The sequence below is a fragment of the Geotrypetes seraphini genome, chromosome 3 (assembly GCF_902459505.1).
Source record: "Geotrypetes seraphini chromosome 3, aGeoSer1.1, whole genome shotgun sequence".
NCBI classification, from domain to species: domain Eukaryota; kingdom Metazoa; phylum Chordata; class Amphibia; order Gymnophiona; family Dermophiidae; genus Geotrypetes; species Geotrypetes seraphini.
The window spans coordinates 173,020,297-173,043,854 of record NC_047086.1 but is presented as its reverse complement, the minus strand read 5'-3'; the positions used below and the strand labels follow the sequence as shown (position 1 = coordinate 173,043,854).

Genomic DNA, 23,558 nt, shown 5'->3' with positions numbered 1-23,558 from the left:
GGTAGGCAATTCTGGTCCTCGAGAGCCGGAGCCAGGTCAGGTTTTCAGGATATTCACAATGAATATGTATGAGATGGATTTGCATGCACTTCCTCCTTGAAATGCAAATTATCTCATGCATATTTATTGTGGATATCCTGAAAACTTGAACTGGCTCCGGCTCGAGGACCGGAATTGCCTACCCCTGCTCTAGGGTATACATATTTAGGGCTTCCAGTCTCTCCTCATGTGTCTTTTGGCACAAACCTCCTATCATTTTCGTGACCCTCCTCTGGACCACTTCAAGTCTTCTTTTGTCCTTCACCAAATACAGTCTCCAAAATTGAACACAATACTCCAAGTGGGGCCTCACCAATGACCTTTACAGGAGCATCAACACCTTCTTTCTTCTACTAGGTATGCCTCTCTTTATACAGCCCAGCATCCTTCTGGCAGCAGCCACCGCCTTGTTCAATTGCTTTGGTACTAACTGAAGAGGGAGTTATTCTCCTCTGGTGAAGGGAAGGAGTTGAACAATTTGAGTGGCACTCTGCTACTACTATTAATCATTTCTATAGCCATACTAGGCATACACATTGCTGTACACATTATATGCAGGTACTATCTTTGTCCCTAGCAGGCTCATGATCTTAAGATTTTTACCTGGAACAATGGAGTGCCAAGTGACCTACCCAGGGTCACAAGGAAGCTACAGTGGGTGCTTTAGAAAGAGGATAACCAGTCAATAATTCTGCCAACATTCTTTCCTAGACCACATGTCCATTCTGGAGAAAGTGCACTGCCCACCTTGGACTGAAAGCAAGCTTTAGCCTCCTATCTGGAGCAGACTAAAGACAGTACACCCAGCTTTTTTGTTTCTTTTGATCCCAACATTATGGGAGTAGCCATCAACAAATGTGCTTTGTCCAATTGGCTAGCAAACCTCATCTAAATCATTTATGCCTAAGCTGGACTGACTCTGGAGGGTCATGTCACAACTCACAATGTCAGAGCTATGGCTGCATCGGTAGCCCACCTGAAGTCAGTCTCTATAGAAGAGATCTGCAGAGCTGCAACCTGATGTTCAGTCCACACATTCACATCTCACTACTGCCTTGAGCAAGATACCTGACATGACGGCCAGTTTGGTCAGACAGTACTGCAGAATCTGTTTGATGTCTAGAATCCAACTCCACCCTCATAGGCCCATTTTTTTCTCTTCCAGGCTGCACCTTCACAACCAGTTTGTTTTACTTTCAGGTTGATTTGTTGTTTAGTCCTTGCCGTTGCAAGTCCCTATTGTTCTAGCATTATTGTTTTTGGTGAGCTTGGTGCCTAGGGATTCCCAGTTGTGAGATAATATGGCCTGTTTGTTAGATAAAGCAAAATTACTTACCTGTAGCAGGTGTTCTTTGAGGTTAGCAGGCCAATAATTCTCACAAATCCTCCCTCCTCCCTTTGGAGTTCTCTTTTCCAGATATGTCATTTAGACTGCTGGTCCTGTGCTCGCACATTGAACAAGAGGCAGATGTACATGTGTGGTGAGATGCTGCCAATGATCTCTTAAAGAGACCGTGTGTTGGGCAGTGTCCAAACCAGGCTCTGTTGGATGACATCACATGGTTGTGAGAATTATTGGCTTGCTGTCCTTGATGAACACTTGCTACAGGTAAGTAACTTTGCTTTATTGAATAAGAATTAAAGGAATACAATTAAGATAAATTCATACAAAAACATATTTATAAGTTGGATACCCTATCCCAAATATTCATCTCTCACCTCCTCATTACTATTCACCTAAACCACAATTAGTGTCATGAAGGGCTTGGACTCTTACAGTCCCTCCTGACAATTCAAAAATGATCATACTCAAAAACAATATAACCATCCCAACCCCTCCAATACCAATCCCTACATGCGTATGCTTCTAGTTGGATTTCTACAGTTCTCACATTCACTTATGCACTCCCTTAAGAAACAGCAGACAGCTATTTATACTGCAAGATCTAAGATAATTGACTGGGTCACTTTAGTAACTTATGTTTGGCTTTGGTTATACTTTATGAAATTTGAAAGGATTTTTTCTACTTTTATCTATTACAAGTATTTTCATTTTCTGTATGTCGGTCCCTTTACTCATTTCTAGCACAAAAACAAAGTGGAATTGTCTCGATCAGAATGGTGCACAAAAAAGTGTCTTTCAACTCATCTGATAGATCCAAATGCCTTTATTCATCCAAAGTTCCGTAAATCCATACATTGACTCAATGACCCGACATGCACATGTTTCGACCTACCCGGCCTGCATCAGGAGTCTTGTGAGTCTTCGGGGGTGCAATGAAACGAACAAGAAATTGCACAGCCCAAGCTAAACGCTGCTTCAACACGAACTTTTTAGAGCACTGCAAAATGCCACGGCCTTTTTTCACTGGCAGCAAGGCCGTGGCGTTGAAGCAGCGTTTAGCTTGGGCTGTGCAATTTCTTGTTCGTTTCATTGCACCCCCGAAGACTCACAAGACTCCTGATGCAGGCCGGGAAGGCCGAAACATGTGCATGTCGGGTCATTGAGTCAATGTATGGATTTACGGAACTTTGGATGAATAAAGGCATTTGGATCTATCAGATGAGTTGAAAGACACTTTTTTGTACACCATTCTGATTGGGACAATTCCACTTTGTTTTTGTGCTTTTGATTTTTGTGGGTTTTTTTCCCCTGTTCTTTTGTGCCTTTACTCATCTCTGCCATTTGGTGGTTTTCAGCTTAAAGGGCCCCTTTTACAAAGCTGTGGTAGTAATGCTGCCAAAGTAAATGCATCAAAACCCATAGAAATTGAATGGGCTTTATTTCATCGCTGTCACAGCTTTGTAAAAGGGGCCCTAAGTTTGATTAAATTTATTCACTTATATTCCTCATTTCTAAAATCATTACCTATTCAGCACAGATGTAATAAAGAATATAAAACAAATAATTTTAAAATAAATTTCTTTTCAGGTTCCTATTTTGCAAACAACCTGATTTTTAATCTACCTCTAAATTTTAAAGAATTTCTTCATAAAGCCCTTTTGGGAAAAACGAGCTTTTAAATCACATCTAACTTTTTGGAAATGTTTAAAGTGGGTATGCAGCAGTACTTCTGTATAATTAAATATATCCCCATTCCTTTTTTTCTGTGACCCATCCCTGGAGATATTATTGCGCTTTATTTACCTACTTCTGTTTTGACTGTTCACATTACTTTAAAAATAAACTATCTCTAAAGCATGTTATTTCCCTCTGAAAATTGTCAACCATAAAGCGTATATGTATAATGCTGTTTTCTTTTCAGGAAGCATCAGACAAATTACTTTAGAGCAGTGTTCTTCAACTGCCGGTCTGGATCGGTGTCGGTCCGCAGAAATTTCCTGCTGGTCCGCGGCCGGCACGTGCTTCGGGCCTGAGGAGATCAGTGCACAAAGCTGCAGGCAGCGGCTTCTATGCACATCCTGTCCCTGAACTAACAGCCTTCTCTCTGACGTCGCAACGTCAGAGGGAAGGATTCTGGATGATGTGCCGGATGCGCGAGGAGCCGCCGCACGTGGTTTTGTGCAAATTGTGGCAGTGAGGAAGAGGGGAAGTGAGGAAGAGGGAGCTGGCCGCGGGCAGTGAGGAAGAGGGAGCCAGCTGCGGGCAGCATAAAACGGCCAGGTGGGAGCGCTGGTATGTTTATTGCAGAGGGGGAGGAAGACAAAAGAGACAGCTGGCTTTCTCAAGGCATTGTTTGTAAACAAGAGAGGGCAGGACACCCAGCCTCACCCAAGTTATGGCACGTTGACAAGGAGGTCAGAGAGCAGATGCGTGCAGAGGGAGGCATCAAATTAAGGCACAATAGGGAGGGAGGTAGACAGACAACAAAGGTAGGGGAAATGATTTTATTTTCAATTTAGTGATTGAATTGTGTCAATTTTGAGAATTTTCATCTGCTGTCTATATTTTGCACTGTTGAGGAAGAAATTTATTTGTTTCTTTTTCTCTGGGGATGTACTACATGCAGAGTTTTGAATCTTAGGATTTCGTTTGACTATATTAGTAATTTTAGTTTGTGGTCCCATATTTACATAGGGGTATTATCCCAGGACAAGCAGGCAGCATATTCTCAACATATGGGTTACATCAACCACGGAGCCCCGATGTGAACAGCTTCACAAGCAGACTTTCTTGAAGAACTTTTGGAAAGTTCACAACTGCCGCACTGCGCATGTGCGAGTGCCTTCCCGCCCGACGTAGGGCGCACGTCTCCTCAGCGTCTCCTCAGTTCTAAGTTTTCTGCGGAGCTGAGAAGCCCTCATTTCAATGCTCTGCGCGAGAATTAGTTCATCGTGCCTTCTCATTGCCGTGGCTTGTGTGGTTTATTATTTTTTCACAGTCGCTGTGGAGCGCAAGTTTGTTTTTTTTTAAAAAAGAGAATTTTAAACTTTTTTCAGCTTTGTCATGGCAGGGCCTGTTCCGCAGCCTCAGCCTGCAGGCTTCAATTTAGCCGCAGCCATTTTCCATTCCATGTCCCAGCCGGTTACAGGATTCAAGAAGTGTAGCCAATGCCAACGCGTGATTTCTATCACTGACCCACATAAATGGTGTGTTCAGTGTTTAGGACTGGATCATAGTCCGGAGTCAGGCGCTCTCTGTGCTACACTTCAGAATCGAGCCCTTAAACACCGTCGAGTCCAGATTGAAAAAATTTTCGGGGGCATGGATCTCCCTTCAAAAACCTGGATCCAACCTTGATTGTGCCAAAGTCTTCTACGGGACTTAAAGTCTTGGCCTTGCTAAAGCCGCCCTCGACGGGGAAGTCTTCATCTTTGGGGAAATCAACAAAATCGTCCCCGGAAGGGCTGCTCTCCTCAGTGTCTCCCTCAGGTAAGCTATCAAAACCAGCCCTTCAGGAGACTCAGCCCACTCCAATGGCAGCCTCCACGGGAACCGTTGCTTTGAGGCTTCCCAGGAAGCGTGTCTCCAAATCGAGGAAGCACTCGTCTTCGAGGTTGTCTTCCTCAGAGTCTCTAGCCACACCAATTGTACCAGCTCCAGCGGTCTCGGTACCGGCTTTGCAGAATATGTTGGAAACTATTCTGCATCAGGAGTTTGGTAATATTCTTGTCAAATTGACTCCTGCCTCGACTCTGCTTTCTGCAGTCCAGCCTGAGCACTCAGCAGTATTATAAGGAGTCGAGTCCTTGAGAGTGCCTCGAGATCAGTCTGAACACACTATACAAGGAGCTGAGTCCTTGCAAGTGTCTCGACCTTGCAAGTGTTTCAACTGCCAGTCCTACCTCAGAGCATAAGGCATTGCCTTCTTCGAGGCACAGGACAGGGACGCCTCGACATTCCTCATTGAGGCTGGATCCATCTCAATCAATACCCTGATCTTTGAGGCATAGTTCATCTCCACACCGTTTCTCGAGGCATTCATCTAGACCCAGGTCTTCTTCCTGAGACAGACCTTGCTCATTGAGGCATCAAGATTCCTCGAGGCCTCCAACTCCCTTATCGAGGAAATCTGTTGTGGAACCTCACATCCGGACTACACAGGTCTGTCGTCAGTCGAGTTCCTCTCCTGTGAGGTTTTCTTCACCAGCTGGTTTTTCCAAAAGAAAATGTTCTGCTTCTCCTACTCATTCCAGAAGTGGACTTTCATCTTCATCTTTACCTATGGATTCAGATCTGCGGTACCAATATTCCAGAGAGGCTTCACCTTCTTTCTCTGCTGTAAAAGGTACCTCAAAGAGCTCTCGTACACCTTTTCCTCAACGACGTCATCCCTCTTCAGATCCAGTATCATTTACTAAGTTCTTATGCCAAATGATTAAAGATCTCAACATTGTCTTGGAGTCTGATTCAGAATACTCTAAGGAGTATTTGTAAGAACTGGGTATGCTTAATCCTCCTAGGGATTCTTTAAAATTACCTATAAATGGCATTCTTTCTCAAACTTTCAAGAGGAATCTAGATACACCATATTCCATTCCTGCTGTGCCAGCAAAGCTGGAATCTCGATATAAGATGGTTCATTGTAAGGGATTTGAGAAGTCTCAACTATCCCATCAATCTCTTCTCGTGGAGTCTTCTTTAAAAAGAAACAATCCTGCCAAAGTTTATGCCACAGTCCCTCCTGGCTGAGAGGGCAGGACCATGGACAAGTTTGGCCGTCGGATGTATCAAAATTCTATGATGACAAATAGGATTTTAAACTATAATTTTGATTTCATATCATATCTGAAGCATTGGGTCAACGCTATGCCTGCTTTTTCAAGTATATCCCAAACCATCGATTATCAGAGTTCCAGCATAAGCATTCTACTCTAGGTCAACTTTGCATGCATATGGATCAAGCTGCATATGATGCTTTTGAAATGTACTCCAGGGTCACTGCATTCTCTGTAGCCATGCGTTGTCTAGCCTGCTTACGAACTGTGGACTTGGATCCAAACTTACAAGATTGATTTGCCAACATTCCATGTCAGGGAAATGAGTTGTTTGATGACTCCATTGAGGCAGTCACAAAACGCTTATCTGAGCATGAGAAATCGTTTGCTTCTATATTTCGGCCAAAGCCTTCACCGCTAAGAGTTATAGACCTCCTCCATCTTATCAAAGGCGTTAACCTCAGAAGTCAACACCTTATTCAAGGCCGCCTTCTAAGAAAAAGCAGCAGCAACAACAACAGCAGCGTAAACCTCAGGCTCATGCTGCACCCAAGTCCACTCAGCCTTTTTGACCATCTCACACAGAGCATAACATCAATCTTTCTGCCTCTGTCTTCCCCTCTTCCCATCGGAGGTCATATTCATCATTTTTATCAACGATGGGAACTGATTACATCTGACCTTTGGGTCCTCACAATCATCAGGGAGGGTTAATAATAATAATAACTTTATTCTTGTATACTGCATTAGATGAGGGCTGTGAGGCATTTGTTCCATTTGCCCGCTTGGAATGCTAGGGATCTGTCGAGGAATTTCTTGAAGAGGCAGCTCTTCAGGGAAGGAAAGGAAAATAGGTAGGTGTTTCATGTACAAGAGGGGCCTGCAATTTCAAGGTGCTCAGATAGGTAGATTGGTGAAGAGCCTGCTAAGGTTATGAAGCAGAGGCAAGCGAATTTAAAGATGATCCTTGCCTCCACCGGCAGCCAGTGGAGTTTAGTGTAATAGGGGCTAACGTGGTCATATTTTTTGAGGCCGAAAATGAGGCAGACGGCAGCATTTTGAACTATTCTTAAACGTTTATTGCTGTTTTTATAGGATCCCAGGTATATGATGTTACTATAGTCCAGTATGCTTAAGATTAGTGATTGGACCAGAAGATGGAAGGAGAGGTGGTCGAAGTAGCATTTAATGGTGCGAAGTTTCCAGAGGGAGCAGAAACATTTTTTGACCTGGGCACTGGTATGATCTTCGAAGGTCAAGCATCTGTCTAGGAGGACTCCAAGGATTTTTATGGTGGGGTTGATAGGATAGTCTAGGCCGTTCAATTTCAGGGAAGTGTTTGTTAGTTTATGGGTAGGACTTGCTAGGAAAATTTTGGTTTTTTCGGTGTTCAATTTGAATTGTGAGGTCCATAGTTCTAACTTGGTGAGGACAGAAGAGGTAAGTTGTTCCGTCTGTTGTGTGAATGAAGTTAGGGGAATGATAATGGTGATGTCATCTGCGTATATGAATGATTTTAGGTTTAAGTCGGCTAGTGTCCGTGCCAGAGGGGCCAAGTAAATGTTGAAAAGGGAGGGGTTAGAGGGGAGCCTTGTGGGACTCTGCAGGGATTGCGCCAGTGATGAGAGAAGGTTCCATTGCTGTGGATACAAGAATGTGGCCAAGTTCAGTTGGGAAGTGACCAGTGGACAGGCATAGTGAGACCCAATTGGAGAGTTCGGCTTTGAATAAGGGGGGGCGGATTTCATGATGGTGGGTGGGCACAGCCCATAAAGTTAGAGCCATGGCAGCATCTGTAGCTTTCCTTAGATCTACTCCTATTGAGGAAATCTGCAATGCTGCCACTTGGTCCTCGGTTCATATATTCACCTCTTATTATTGTCTGGATTCTTTTTCCAGACGGATCACCCATATATGGAGAATATGCTGCCTGCTTGTCCAGGGATAAACACAGTTACTTACCATAACAGGTGTTATCCAGGGGCAGCAGGCAGATATTCAACCAACCCACCTACCCTGGTTGGCTTCTTAGCTAGCTGGTGTCAGGTCAAAAGCACACTGGGACAAAGGCGCGTGCAGACAATTGAGCGCAGCGCGGAGGCGCACACCGAAGAAAATTACTGTTTTTAGTGGCTCCAACGGGGAGCCGTGGGGGGGAACCCCCTCACTTTACTTAATACAGATCGTGCCGCGTTGTGGGGGCATTGTGGGGGGTTTGGGGGTTTGTAACGCCCCACATTTTACTGAAAACTTCACAATACAATGCCGCCGCGATCTGTATTAAGTAAAGTGGGAGGGCTCCCCAACAAAAACCCCCGTCGGAGCCCCTAAAAACAGTAATTATCTTCGGCGCGCGCCTCCGTCTTGCACTCAGTTGTCGGCGTGCGCCTTTGTCTTCTGCGATTATGTCTATGAACCTAGCTAGCTATATGAACTGAGGAGACGCGCGCCCTACGTCGAGCGGGAAGGCACTCACGGTGCGGCAGCCACGAACTTTCCAAAAGTTCTTCAAGCAAGTCTGCTTGTGAAGCTGTCCACATCGGGGCTTTGTGGTTGATGTCACCCTTATGTTGAGAATATCTGCCTGCTGTCCCTGGATAACACCTGTTATGGTAAGTAACTGTGCTATCTGTTCTGGTAGGAATGAATGTTGAAAAGCATACAGTCTGCTTTGTATAGTTTAATTTTGTGGTTAACCATTATGTGTTATAGGGGAAAACACCCTCCAGGGTTTCAAGCCAAAGTTGGACAAGTTCATGCTAAACTGGTGAGACTGGACTCATTTGGAGCACTGGTCTTGACCTTGGGGCCGCCGCGTGAGCCATTGGTCTGACCCAGCAGCGGCAATTCTTATGTGTTGTTAATAAGATTATATTGTGTGCAGGGCCGCCATCAGAAATTTCTGGGCCCCTTACTGAGCAATCCTATTGGGCCCCCCACGCACCCCTTCCCCCCAGACCCCCCTCCTTCTTCCATGGGCCAAATACACACATACTTTTCTCTGTCGCCGCACTCTTTGACCAAAAGATTTGTAAGCCTGCAACCACGTCAAGGTAGACTCTTTCAGCAGGACCCTAACCTAACCTAAACTAATCTATACCTATCTATTCTAAACTAACATATGTCTAATACTGAACTAATCACAAACTAACAAACATTTGCATAATAAATAACTAATAAATAATAGTGCTAGTAGCTATAATTCACTTTTGAATGTAAAATCTCAGTTAAGGATTTCTTTTGACCTTTGTAGGCCAGAAGTAGATCACAATTGCACAATATTTTTTGTAACAAGTATTAAATGTGTTTTTATAAATACTGTAAGCTTAATAAATATATCAGAAAAAACTACACATCTGAGCGCATATCTGAACATACACATCTATATGATCCCATCCTCCTCAGCTTGCCTATAGCTCCATCATGCATGTTAAAAATGTATGATATGTTGATATGTGCACCTTCCTTCCTTCCCATCCATCCTCCTCAGCCTGTCCTTACACATCCACAGCTGCATGTTAATGATGATGTATATGTTATGATGATAAATAAGTGCATATGAGCACATCATTAACATGCAGCTATGGATGAATATAAAAAAGAAACAATATTCTGTACAATTGTCAATTTATAAATCAGCGTCTTCTCCCCACTCTCTCTTCCCCATTTCCCTTCAGCGTCCTCAGCCCACTCTCTCTCCACTTTCCTTCAGCGCACGCACATAAAAACAAGCAAGTAATTTATATCATTTTCATTCTATTCATTCATAGAAATTAAAGTCAAAATAATGCCAGTCACATAACAAAACATGATTTTACAAAAATAATTCCCTGCACAGTCAAGCCTGCAAGGATTACTAGATGTCTTTCAGCAGCTCCCCTCCCTCCCCCTTACCTTTGTGGCCAAGTCAAAATGATCTACCAACAATAAAATTTTAAAAACACAAAGCACGCTGTACGCACAGAAAATGTTAATTATCATTTATATTCCGCGGGTTTTCAAAGAGGTCAAGGCAGATGACTTTATGCAATGTCACCTCAGTAATAACTATACAAAAATAGACAAATTTTCCCCCTCCCTTTTTACTAAAACGCGATAGCGGTTTTTAGCGCAGGAAGCTGTGCTGAATTCCCCACGCTGCTCTCAACGCTCATAGGCTCCCTGCACTAAAAAACGCTATTGCGGTTTAGTAAAAGGGGGCCATAGTGCAAAATATAGACAGCATATATAAATTCTCAAAGCAGACACATTTGCATCACTAAATTGAAAATAAAATCATTTTTCCTACCTTTGGTAATTTCATCAGTCTTTGGTTGCACTTTATTCTTCTGACTGTGCATCCAATATTTCTTCCCTTCTTTCAGCCTCCTGTATGCTTCCTCTCCTCCAGACCTCATTCCCTCCCCAAACTTTTTCTTTGTTTCACCCTGCCCCTTCTTTCTTTTTCTCTCTCTCCATACCCCCTTTCTTTCTGTATGTCTGTTTTTCTCTCTCTCTCACCCTGCCCCCTTCTTTCTTTCTCTCTCAACACCCTCTTTCGTTATGTATGTCTGTCTTTTTCTCTCTCTCCGTGCCCCATTTTTCTTTGTTTCACCCTGCCCCCTTTCTTTCTTTCTGGCTTCCTGTCCCCCTATTTCTTTCTTTCTCCCTGCCCTCCCCTATGCCACCACCATTGGGAAAATGCTGCCACCGCCACTGGGGAATAGGCTGCCACTGCCGCCATCGGGAACAGACCGGCGCCGAGTTTGCCCTGCTTCTCTTCCCCGCAGGGCTGACCAACTCTCACCATCCGACGTCAATTCTAATGTCGGAGAAGACGTTCTAGGCCATCCAGGCAGCGATTGGCTGGCCCAGAACATCCTCTCCGACGTCAGAATTGACGCGAGTGGCGAGGCCCCACAGGGAAAAGCAGGGAGAACTCGGCACCGGCCTGTTCCCGATGGTGGCGGTGGCACTCAAGTGGCTAAAGAGCCGCAGTTTGCCGGCCTAGGGAGAACACTGGAGGGTGGCCAGCTGTGCACCCCCTTGGGACATAAACCCGGGGCGGGGCGGGGTGGACCGCCCCCCCACCCTCCCCCACCTTGGTATGCCACTATCTGTACCTCACTCCCTCCCTATGACCAAAAATTCTCCTTTCTTCTATTCCCCGTGTACACTACCATCTCTTTCCCTCCCTTCCTCTCTCCCAAGTCGATGCCTTCTGTGCCAAAAACCCATTCCCTCCCCCACCTCAGCATCTCTTTCCCTCCCTTCCTCTCTCCCAAGTCCATGCCTTCTGTGTCCAAAAACTCATTCCCTCCCACACCTCAGCATCTCTTTCCCTCCCTTCCTCTCTCCCAAGTCCATGCCTTCTGTGTCCAAAAACCCATTCCATCCCCCACCTCAGCATCTCTTTCCCTCCCTTCCTCTCTCCCAAGTCCATGCCTTCTGTGTCCAAAAACCTATTCCCTCCCCCACCTCAGCATCTCTTTCCCTCCCTTCCTCTCTCCCAAGTCCATGCCTTCTGTGTCCAAAACCTCATTCCCTCCCACACCTCAGCATCTCTTTCCCTCCCTTCCTCTCTCCCAAGTCCATGCCTTCTGTGTCCAAAAACCCATTCCCTCCCCCACCTCAGCATCTCTTTCCCTCCCTTCCTCTCTCCCAAGTCCATGCCTTCTCTGTCCAAAAATACATTCCCTCCCCCACCTCAGCATCTCTTTCCCTCCCTTCCTCTCTCCCAAGTCCATGCCTTCTGTGTCCAAAACGCACTCCTTCCCCCCTTTTGTGTTCCGCGTTTGCCTCCCAGCCCATTTTTGCAACTTTCTCAGCAAAACGGAGCTCGAGCCAAGAGCTTGTCTCCTGCCTGCTCTGCCGCGCACAAATAGCCGACCGGAAGTATTCTCCGACATCAGCGCTGATGTCGGAGGGCAGGCTTTGCTTAAGCCCTCCCTCCGACGTCAGCGCTGACATTGGGGAACACTTCCGATGGGCTATATGTGAGCGGCAGGGCAGGTAGGAACAGAAGACGAGCCTCGCGGCTCGAGATGTATTGAACTCCGCAGGTTCACCGTCCAGCTCTCTCCTGTGCACCTGGGGCGGCCCGCCCCCTCCCTAGACTGTGGCCTAGGACCCTGGGGGAGCCCGGGCCCCCTGTCAGCTCTGGGCCCCTGAATGCAGGACTGGTAGTACTGCCCTGATGACGGCTCTGATTGTGTGTATATATGAAAAATGAATGGAAAAAATAGTGTTACAATTAGTACTATTATGGGGGCAGAGAGGGGCGGGGTCTGGCCCATGACTTAGCCCAGTGCTCTTCAACCGCCAGTCCACGCTCTGTTGCCAGACCACAAAATTAATTTTTTTTATTTCCGCCAGTCCATAGGTGTAAAAAGGTTGAAGAACATTGCTTTAAAGCACCTTCTCTCCACATAGTATGCACTCTTTAAGAGCACACACTCATAACAATATTTGTTCAGGAATGAAAAAAAATCTCACAAATATTTAATGGCTATTTACCTCCAGAAGGCTTTGAAATTGTTCTTTGTATCTTATATATGTGCCACATGCCTTGAAAAAAATAAATAATATAAAAACTTGTTAGTTTCTATATAATCAAGTCTAATCCAATACTGTAGATATACTGCACGGCAAGAGACACATTTGGTAATACAAATTTTTCCTCCCTTCTGAATTCCATCTGCCCATCTGCTTTAATTATTTTTTGGTTTGTATTGTTCAAGCTTAACACCTTCTCCCCCCCCCTAATAATTGTTGAGCTTGCCTTGCCTTGAGATCGGGCAGGCAGGAGAAGGACTGAGGAGAGAAGCGGAAGTGGAGAGGAGAGGAGTTAGAACAGCGGAGGCAGAAGGGAGAGGAGTCCAGCAGAGGGTGAAGGGCTGGGGCGAGAGGTAGCTCCGCCCACCCCTCACATCACCAGCAGCGGATTCGGAGCTCCCCCTTAAAAAGGGAGGGGCCAATGGCATGCAATCTTCGGCGCGCGTCGAAGGTGAGCGTTAAAGGTACTCGCCTTAGCGAGAGCACCTTTGCGAAGGGCCTCGAGAAGGGATGAGCAGAAGACGCAGCAGGCACAGAAGACATCCACAGCAGATGCACTAAAGAAGAGCAGAGGGAGACCACAGCAGGCGCTGAGGACACACAGCCAGGCAGACACTGAAGACATCACCAGGTGAACACAGAAGACATCCACAGCAGACACACTAAAGAAGAGCAGAGGGAGATCACAGCAGGCGCTGAGGACACACAGCCAGGCAGACACTGAAGACATCACCAAGCGAACACAGAAGACGCAGCAGGCACAGAAGATGCAGCAGGGACAGAAGACATCCACAGCAGACATCCACAGGAGACCGGCAAGCAGGCAGCAATGGAGGCAGCAGAAAAAAGCAGGATGTTGAGCTACCCAGTTTTCTGCACCATCTGCCATATGTATGACTACCTCCCTTCTGGGAGGCGGTCTTATGTATGCGCTCGATGCAGAGAACTGGAAAGCCTGAAGAAGCAAGTCATACTTCTGGAGGGCAGAATACTGGAACTGGAGGCACTTCAAGCAGTAGAGGAAGAAGACAGAGAAGCAGAGATCATCAAGACAGAGGACACCATCGAGGAAGAAGTCCGGGAGCTGAAGAACTTCATAGAAGATGCATACAGGGAGGCTGTGGAAAGACAACAGCAACAGTTGAACTGCCAGGATAAGCCTATAGAGAGTGGACCGCCAGACAGACAGCCACTAGGAGGAAATGGGGGACACAGCAGCAAGATCTGGAAACAGCGGAGAGAACCCACAAGAAGACGAACGCCAGGATGAGAAGAACTGGAGAGATGGGCATACACCAGGGACATGGACCTGCGGCTGGAGAATCAAGAGAAGATAGAAAGGATAGCAATCATCATGGAGGACTCTATCATCAGCCAAGTTGACAGCTACATATCGGGAAGACGACTGGATCGAATGATGACCTGCCTACCAGGAACCAAGGTAGAAGACATAGTGAGCTGCATCAACAGGATCATCGACAGTGTGGAGAAAGAAGATACAGCGGTGATGATCCATGTGGGGACGAACAACATGAGCAGCAGGAACTACAACAGAGAAGTACTGAAGGACCAGTTCCAGATGCTAGGAAGGAGGCTGAAGAACAGAATGCAGAGGATAGCATTCTCAGAGATCCTACCGGTACCTAGGGCTGATGAGAAGAGGCAGATGGAGCTACAAGCAGTCAACGTGTGGATGCAGCGCTGGTTTGAGGCAGAAGGATTCCACTTCATGCGCAACTGGACGATGTTCTGGGGGAAGAGCAAGCTGTACAGGAAGGACGGACTCCACCTCAGCAGAGACAGAACGAAGCTACTTGCAAGCAACATCAAGCGAGAAGTTGAGAAGTTTTTAAATTAGGAAGAAGGGGAAAGCCGACAGTCGACCGAGTGAGAGAGTTGATGGTTCGGGAACTGGTATACCCAGAGGATATCGTGCAGGAAGCTAGAGGAGAAGACTCACCGGAGGACACCGTGCAGCAAGATATAGGGGAAGACTCACCAGATCACAGGCAAGTAAGACCGAAAGGGACACAAGAGGGAAAGAAATGCAAGAAAGGAACAGGCTGTAAACTCAAGTGTATGTAAACGAACGCAAGGAGCCTAAGGAATAAGATGGGTGGATTAGAAGCTATGGCACAAAAAGATAACATTGACATCAACAGAATCACAGAAACATGGTGGACTGAGGAAAACATCTGGGACACTGTGCTACTGGGATACAATCTATACCGCAGAGACAGAGTGGCTCAAAAAGAGGTAATTGAATCTACTAGAGAGAACACGCCAGAAATGACGAACAAGTTAGAGTCTCTATGGGTCAAAATTCTGGGAACAAATGGATTGGAAACGAAGATCGGCATCTACTACCGACCCCCAGGGCAGTCCGAAGAAATTGATGGAGAAATGATGGACGAGATTAAGTGAAAATGCAAGGGAGACAATGCAGTTATCATGGGTGACTTCAACTATCCGGGGATAGACTGGAACCTAGGCACCACCGGCTGCGCTAGGGAGACCAAGTTCCTGGATGCTGTAGGCGATTGCTTCCTGGAACAACTTGTCAAGGAAAACACAAGAGGAAATGCAATTCTGGACTTAATTCTGAATGGACTGCGAGGACCGGCACAGGTGTAGAAGTAGAGGGGACGCTGGGAAGCAGCGATCACAATATCCACTTCAACCTGGACGCAGGGGAGAAACACCGGTCCAGAAAGATGGCCACGGCGCTGAACTTCCGCAAGGGAAATTACGAAGGGATGAGACTTATGGTGGGGAAGAAGATTAAGAAGAGGATAAGCACTGTAAAAATGCTAGAGCAAACTTGGTTCCTTTTTAAGGACACAGATACCGGGGCGCAAAATCTACATATACCGCGTATCAACAAAGAATCCAAGAGGAAAAAGAACAAAGAACCGGCATGGCTCACTATAGAGGTGAAGGAAGAGATCAGAGACAAGAAAACTTCATATAAGGAATGGAAAAGGTCAAAAACGGATGAAAACTGGAATAAGCACAAACAACATCAATGCAGGTGCCATAAGACGGTAAAGGGGCCAAAAGAGACTAGAGGAAAAAATAGCCAAGGAGGCGAAAAACTTGAAGCCATTCTTTCAATACATTAAGGGTAAACAACCCGCGAAGGAAGCGGTGGGTCCGTTGGATGACTGTGGAATAAAGGGAGTGCTAAAGGAAGATAAAGAAATCACTGACAAACTGAACACATTTTTTGCATCTGTATTTACTGAAGAGTATATACGCAACATACCGGAACCCACCAGGCTCTATGCTGGAAACGAAGACGGGAAACTGACAGGGCTGACGGTCAGTCTAGAAGAGGTATACAGGCAGATTGATAGGCTAAAGTGCGATAAATCCCCGGGACCATATGGCATCCATCCAAGGGTCATTAAGGAACTGAAAGGGACTATAGCTGAACTGCTTCAACTAGTAGCCAACCTGTCAATCAAATCGGGAAAGATTCCGGAAGACTGAAAGGTAGCGAATGGTACGCCGATCTTCAAAAAGGGTTCGAGGGGAGATTCGGGAAACTACAGACCGGTGAGTCTAACCTCGGTACCGGGAAAGATGGTAGAGGCGCTGATAAAGGACCACATCATTGATCACCTTGACGGACATGGTCTGATGAGGACCAGCCAGCACGGTTTCAGCAAAGGCAGATCTTGTCTGACGAACTTGCTGCACTTTTTCGAGGAAGTAAACAGGCAGATAGACAAGAGTGACACGGTCAACATTGTATATCTGGATTTTCAGAAGGCGTTCGACAAGGTTCCGCGTGAACGACTACTTCAGAAAATTGCGAGTCATGGAATCGAGGGTGAAATATTCAAGTGGATCAAAAACTGGCTGGAGCATAGGAAACAGAGAGTGGGAGTAAATGGACAATACTCGGACTGGAAGAGCGTCACCAGTGGGGTGACGCAGGGCTCGGTACTTGGACCTGTGCTCTTCAACATCTTTATAAACGATCTGGACATTGGTACGACGAGTGAGATGATTAAATTTGTAGACGATACGAAGTTATTCAGAGTAGTGAAGATGCAGGGGGATTGTGAAGATCTGCAACATGACATAATCAAGCTTGTGAAATGGGCATCGACATGGCAAATGAGGTTCAACGTTGATAAGTGTAAAGTGAAGCATGTCGGGAACAAAAATCTCATGCATGAATACAGGATATCCGGGGCGGTACTTGGAGAGACCTCCCAGGAAAGAGACTTGGGAGGTCTGATCGACAAGTCGATGAAGCCATCTGCACAATGCGCAGCGGCAGCAAAAAGGACGAACAGAATGCTAGGAATGATTAAGAACAGATCGGAGAGGGTCATCATGCCGCTGTACCGGGCCATTGTACGCCCTCACCTGGAATACTGTGTCCAGCACTGGTTGCCGTACATGAAGAAGGACAAGATACTACTCGAAAGGGTCCAGAGAAGAGCGACTAAAATGGTTAAGGGGATGGAGGATTTGCTGTACAATAAGAGATTGGAGAAACTGGGCCTTTTCTTCATTGAAAAGAGGAGACTGATAGGGGACTTGATCGAAACGTTCAAAATACTGAAGGGAATAGACTTGGTAGAGAAAGACAGACTGTTCACCCTTTCCAAGGTAGGGAGAACGAGAGGGCGCACTCTAAAGTTGAAAGGGGATAGATTCCATACAAATGTAAGGATATTTTTCTTAACCCAGAGAGTGGTGGAAAGCTAGAACGTTCTTCCGGAGCCTGTTATAGGGGAAAACACCCTCCAGGGTTTGAAGACAAAGTTGGACAAGTTCCTGCTAAACTGGAATGTATGCAGGTGAGGCTGGACTCATTTAGAGCACTGGTCTTTGACCTAAGGCCACCGTGTGAGCGGACCTCTGGGCAGGATGGACCATTGGTCTGACCCAGCAGCAGCATTTCTTATGTTCTTAGTTCCTTACCAGTCATGTTGGAAATAGTTACATGATTACCTCCAATGTTGATAAAGTTAGGGAATATACAATATTTTCTTCACATAAATACCTGTTTGAAAGAATATCAGACAATTAATGCAGTTTGACATTACTAACTATATTGCATGTAGAAATGTTGGCTAATTTCTGATTTTGTATTTTGAAATGATGTTATTAAATTAAAGCTACTCAATTAAGAGTGTCATTTCATACCTTCTAGTAAAACCATTAAAGCTGAAAAGTATTTATTTCACGCATATTGAATACCAACAAAGAATGGATACTAAATGTGGTAGCAGAATTTAGCAGGAGGTTTCTCCTCTCTACCTTTTACTTCACAGGACCTATTCAAATAGCAGCTGCTATTTTGAAACTAGACTTAACATTTGTGTGAAATATTCTTAACCATTTATACAATCCCACAGTCTTTTATCTAACTTCTCCTGCTGTGTACCCACCACTCAAGATCCCATTTGCAAAACCTTAGACAGCCTCAACTTTTACCAAGGTGCAGTTTTGGTTTCAGCAGCTTTTCTGTGAGAGGAAGTAGATGTTATACTTTTTTCTTTGTGGCACAGTTCTGATAAAGCTGTGGTGGTCTTATCTCTCATTTAGGTAGTGGCTCTTTATGACTATACTGCACATCGATCAGATGAGTTAACCATCCATCGCAGTGACATTATCCAAGTGTTGTATAAAGATAATGACAGCTGGTGGTTTGGCTACCTAGCAAATGGACAACAAGGCTATTTTCCAGCTAATTATGTGGCTGGTGAAAGTAAGTAGACTACTCTCTGTCCAGTACACCCATGTAAGCTTAAATTGGTGATTTAATATTTTATCACTCAATTCTGCTGAAATTCTTCTGAATGGATACTTCTGTACACCTATACTGTATTTTGTTTATATTTTCAGAACAATATGAAGAACAGTCTTCATCAGCAGAGCCAGATTATTCTCCCCAACAGCCTGATGAGCAAACTAAAGAGGTGGAATGTCCAGCACCGCAGAGGGTAAACATTTAAAATAGAATATTCTGCTTTTCCTCTAAAAATGCAAGATAGAAGTTTATCATCCTTTACTTTCTTTTGGATCAGTTTTATATTTCTTCCCTGCTAACTTGCAGAAATGCTGCAACAGAATATTTCAGCTAAAATTCACACTGCCTTGTTGATTGGTTAGTTAATGATGGCCACTTCATGTCTTGCATTCATTCCTGCGAATACATCTTTTCACTTGGAAGCTGAAATTAGGCACCAACCTCAGGTCTTCCCCTTTGACCAGTTCATAATGAATAATAGTCATGTGACAGTATACAAATAATTTCTGGTGACTTCTTTCTGAAAAATGTAGTCATTATGAGGCCAATATTCAAAGGTATTTAATCAGACAGGAAAGGCTCCTGCCTGGTTAATATTGACTCCTGAGCTGGTCGCCAATATTCAGTGGCACTTAACTGGGTAGTGGCACTGAATATCTCTGCTAACTGGCCATTCCCTTTTCAGCTAGATTGGGGGCAGTCAAGGGGCGGAGTTTGGGCAAAACCACAACTTAGTCAGTTATCAGCAATATTTGGTCCACTAACTGGCTAACTCTCATATATACTCAAATGTAAGCCAATCTGAGTATAAGTCGAGTTACCAGTGTTCCCTCAAAAAGGGGGAAAAACTATTAAGTATAAGCCTAGGGGATTGGTATACCAGTAATTCTTCCTCCTCTGTAGTGTCCTGAATTTCTCTTTCCTTCTGCTACCCTGCATCCTGTGTAACCATCACTTCTCTCTCACTTCCCCCACTGCAGTGACGTCACGTTTCTCTCGCTTCTCTCCCACCCCTGTAATAACTACCACTTTTCTCTTGTTCCCTTCCCTTCTCTCCCCACAAAGACCAACATTTCTCTCTCCTTTCTCTCCCTCCCCACTCCCCTCCGCAGAGACAACCAGCACTACATTCTCCCTCCCCCTTACCACCCCTGTAGTAACCGGCAATCTGGTGTTTCCCTCTCCTGGCCAGGCCATCTGGTCTCTTAAACCACACACCCCCCCCCACCACCATTGGAACTGTCACAGCCACTACCTGTTTAAAGGTTAGATCTTCACCAGCAGCAAGCAGGGTAATTAATATGCTGTTCTCATTGACCCCACAGACATGGGTTGGCCACTATTGGAAACAAGATACTGGGCTTGATGGACCTTTGGTCTGTCTCAGTATGGCAATTCTTATTTATTTATTTATTTTAGTTATTTATATTGTCTAAGCGGTTTTACATTCGGGTATTTAGTCATTGTCCTTATCTGTCCCAGTGGGCTCACAAGCTATCTAATGTACCTGGGGCAATGGAGGATTAAGTGATTTGCCCAGGGTATTAAGGAGCAGCACAGGGTTGAACTCACAACCTCAAGGTGCTTAGGCTGTAACTGTAACCGCTAGGCCTCTTCTTCCTCTAATCCACCCATGTTGCACCATTGAGTATTCCAACTCAAATGCAAGCTGATCCCAATTTTTGGACCCAAAAATCTCAGCTTATAGTAGAGTATATATGGTAAGTACATAAAATAAGGAAGAAGAAAGGCTGCTTGTTATCCCTGTTCTTGGACTGCCCCCTCCTCTCAACAGTACCACTTCCTTTTTGTCTACAACTTAAGTTCTGGTTGATTTATTTAATTTAGCTTCAAAATTATCTACAAAATTACCTGTAATAAATTACGAGAAATACAATATAAGACTTTTATTAGGTCTTGGTTTCTCCTCACAGAGCCTATAGAACCCACATAATTGATACAGATGAATGCTCTAGTGTAAAGCTCAGACTGCTGGGTTTTGGCTCTGACCAGCAATACAGTATGTTTGGACTCCTCTTTGCACCCATTGTGGACAAATCTCGGATTCAAAATAGAAACAGCCATCTCCTGTCTTTATCTTTGACGGTGGACCCTGTTATTGGAATATGATCAAAAGTTTTTAAGAGGTTTCTACATAAGACTTTTTATTACTGGCCTGCAAATGTACAAGGTGTGATAAAAAAATATGGTGAATGCTGCTGCCAAGCGCCATCCAGTGGAAAGGCAGGGATCTTCAATAAGGGAAGCGGCAGGTCAAACCTTAGTAACAGTGTGTGACAAGTTTCAACTTGTTCAGTGCAGTCAGTCAGTTGTGAGCTACAGTTAAGGTGTGTTTTAAACTGTGCTGTAAATAATGGATAATGAACAATGCATTAACATGAAATTTTGTTTCAAACTGTAAAAAAGTGCCAAAGAAACACACAAAATGTTAAAATTAGTTTATGGTGAATACTGCAGTGACCATGAAGATGGTTTACAAATGGTTTGAGCAATTTCATAATGGTTGTGAATTGGTTGAAGACGAGGAAAGATCAGAACATCCTGCATCAAAAACCCAAGAGAATGTTGAAAGAGTAAACAAAATGATTCAATTAAACAGGCAATTGACTATTAGTGAAATTTCTGAGGATCTGAACATCTCTTATGTTTCCATTCAAAATATTTTAACAACAGATTTGATCATGAGGTGAGTGAGTGTGAAATTTGTTCCACGCATTTTGATGGTCGAACAAAAGCAATCGCATTTGTCAATTTCACTGGAGTTGCACAATCGTGCTGCTTCAGACTCCAGCTTTTTAAGAAGTGTCACCAAAGGAGATGAAACTTGGGTCTATGGTTATGATCCCGAGACCAAAGTTCAGAGTTCTCAATGGGAATCGCCCAGTTCTCGTGCCAAAAAAAGTGCGTCAATCAAGATCCAACCTCAAGGTGATGATTGTGGGTTTTGTATCCAGGAATACTACAATGAATTCTGAATATTATAAGAGCTTATTAGAGCATGTAAGAAACGATTTGTGTAGAAAATGACCTGAGAAATGGGCAAATGGTTTCATGCTCCATCATGACAACTCTCCGTGTCACACATCTCTTCTGGTATGGCAATTTCTGTCAAATAAAAACATTATGGTGTATCCTCAACCACATCATTCACCAGATCTGGCAATGTGCGATTTCTGGCTCTTCCCCCAAAGTTAAAATGACCATGAAAGGTAAATGTTTTGAATCGATTCAGGACATCGAGGCAGCCACGACAGTGCAACTAAAGACACTCATGAAAGAGGACTTCCAGAATTGCTTCAGAAAGTGGCAAGAATGATGGGATAAGTGTGTTTGAAGTGAGGGGGAGTATTTTGAGGGGGGATTAATGGCAATGTGTCTTTTACTGTAATACATTTTCTTTTATTTAAGCATTCACCGTATTTTTTGATCACACCTCGTACATTAATAAATTGGAAACTCTCAATGGCACCTATGATTTTGCAATGGAGAATGTAAATGACCTCATTATTAGCAATGAAGAGACTTGGGATAGATGCAAAAAAGAGGCCCAATGGAAAGAGTTCCAAATGACCTCGGAACTATATTTGTCAACCCTTTTACCTCGGAATTGTATTTGTCAACCCTTTTTCCTAGAACATGCAGTTCACTGTTAAACTGTTTTTGGCATTGGATTTATTATAATGGTATATTTATTGCTTGATTGTTTTTTTTCTACAGCTTCTACTTATAGTGCATATTGAATATTCGAGATAGTGGGGTGGAAGCAGGAGAGGAAATATTTAAATTTAGCTGGTTTGTTTCTATCACTGTTATACAGAATGGGCCTAAATTGGTAGGCGCCACTGAAAATGGCACCTATTGCAGTGGTTCCCAACCCTGTCCTGGAGGAACACCAGGCCAATTGGGTTTTCAGGCTAGCCCTAATGAATATGCATGAAGCAAATTTGCATGCCTATCACTTCCATCATATGCAAATCTCTCTCATGCATATTCATTAGGGCTAGCCTGAAAACCCAATTGGCCTGGTGTTCCTCCAGGACAGGGTTGGGAATCACTGACTTATTGCATGTTAGTCAAATTAAGGCACCATTTATAGAATTGTATCTAGTGGTGCCTAAATCAGCTTAGGTGTTCATAATGTTAGACCAGGGTTTTCCTGGCCTAATTTACCGCTGCCTAACACAGATGCCTACCGACACCTATGTCATTCCACGCCCAAACATAGAAAAATGAAGGCAGATAAAGACCATATAGCCTATCTAGTCTGCCCAACCATGCCATCTGCTATCCCCTCCTCTTCCTTAGAGATCCAATGTACTTGTCCCAAGCTGTTTTGAAGCTTCTTCTCCTCTACTGAAAGGCCGGTCCAAGCATTCACCACCATTTCCGTGAAAAAGTATATTCTGAGGTTACTTCTGAATCTATCCCTTTCATCTTCATCCTATGCCCCCTCATTCCAGAGCCATGCCCACTTTTCTCTTGGGTAGGTTCCGTTCCAATTTCCACACAGAACTTTAATAATTTTTAATTGGCTTTTAATAGGCACCACTTATAGAGGCATGGCCAAAACACTGTGTCATATTGTTTTGAGATTGCTAGATATATGTAACAAGCATCGGCAGTCTATATTTAACTCTCTACTTTGTTTTCTCTGGTCTGCTTCTGTTCTTTTTAGGTAGATAAGGCCTTCAAAACTGAACATGATACTCCAAGTGGGGCCTCACCAATGACTTGTACAGGGATATTACACCACCTTTCTTCTACTGGTTATATCTCTCTATGCAGCCTAGCATCCTTCTGCCTTGTTACATTGTTTTGCCACCTTTAAATTCTCTGAAACTATCACCCCAAAGTCTCACCCTTGTATCCTGTTCTCCCAAATTTAAGGTGGTTTTGTCAATAGATTTATCAGAAATTCTTGGTTCAGCTTTGTCAGCTTTCTCATATTTGAGATCGGTGGTTCCCAACCCTCTTCTGGAGGACCACCAACCAGTCAGGTTTTTCGGATAGCCCTAATGAATATGCATGAGAGAGATTTGCATATAATGGAAGTGATAGGCATGCAAATCTG

The 23,558-nt window shown here is 44.5% G+C and overlaps 1 protein-coding gene across 2 annotated transcripts in view; it reads left to right on the top strand.

Moving 5' to 3' along the window:
• Window positions 1-23,558, top strand: part of AHI1 (Abelson helper integration site 1) — a 468,789-nt gene that overhangs the window by 373,786 nt on the left and 71,445 nt on the right. For both annotated transcript variants that reach the window (XM_033938898.1, XM_033938899.1), the window contains exons 22-23: window positions 18,262-18,424; window positions 18,562-18,659. In XM_033938898.1, the coding sequence (XP_033794789.1) occupies window positions 18,262-18,424; window positions 18,562-18,659 (261 nt within the window). The remainder of the gene's footprint in view (window positions 1-18,261; window positions 18,425-18,561; window positions 18,660-23,558) is intronic.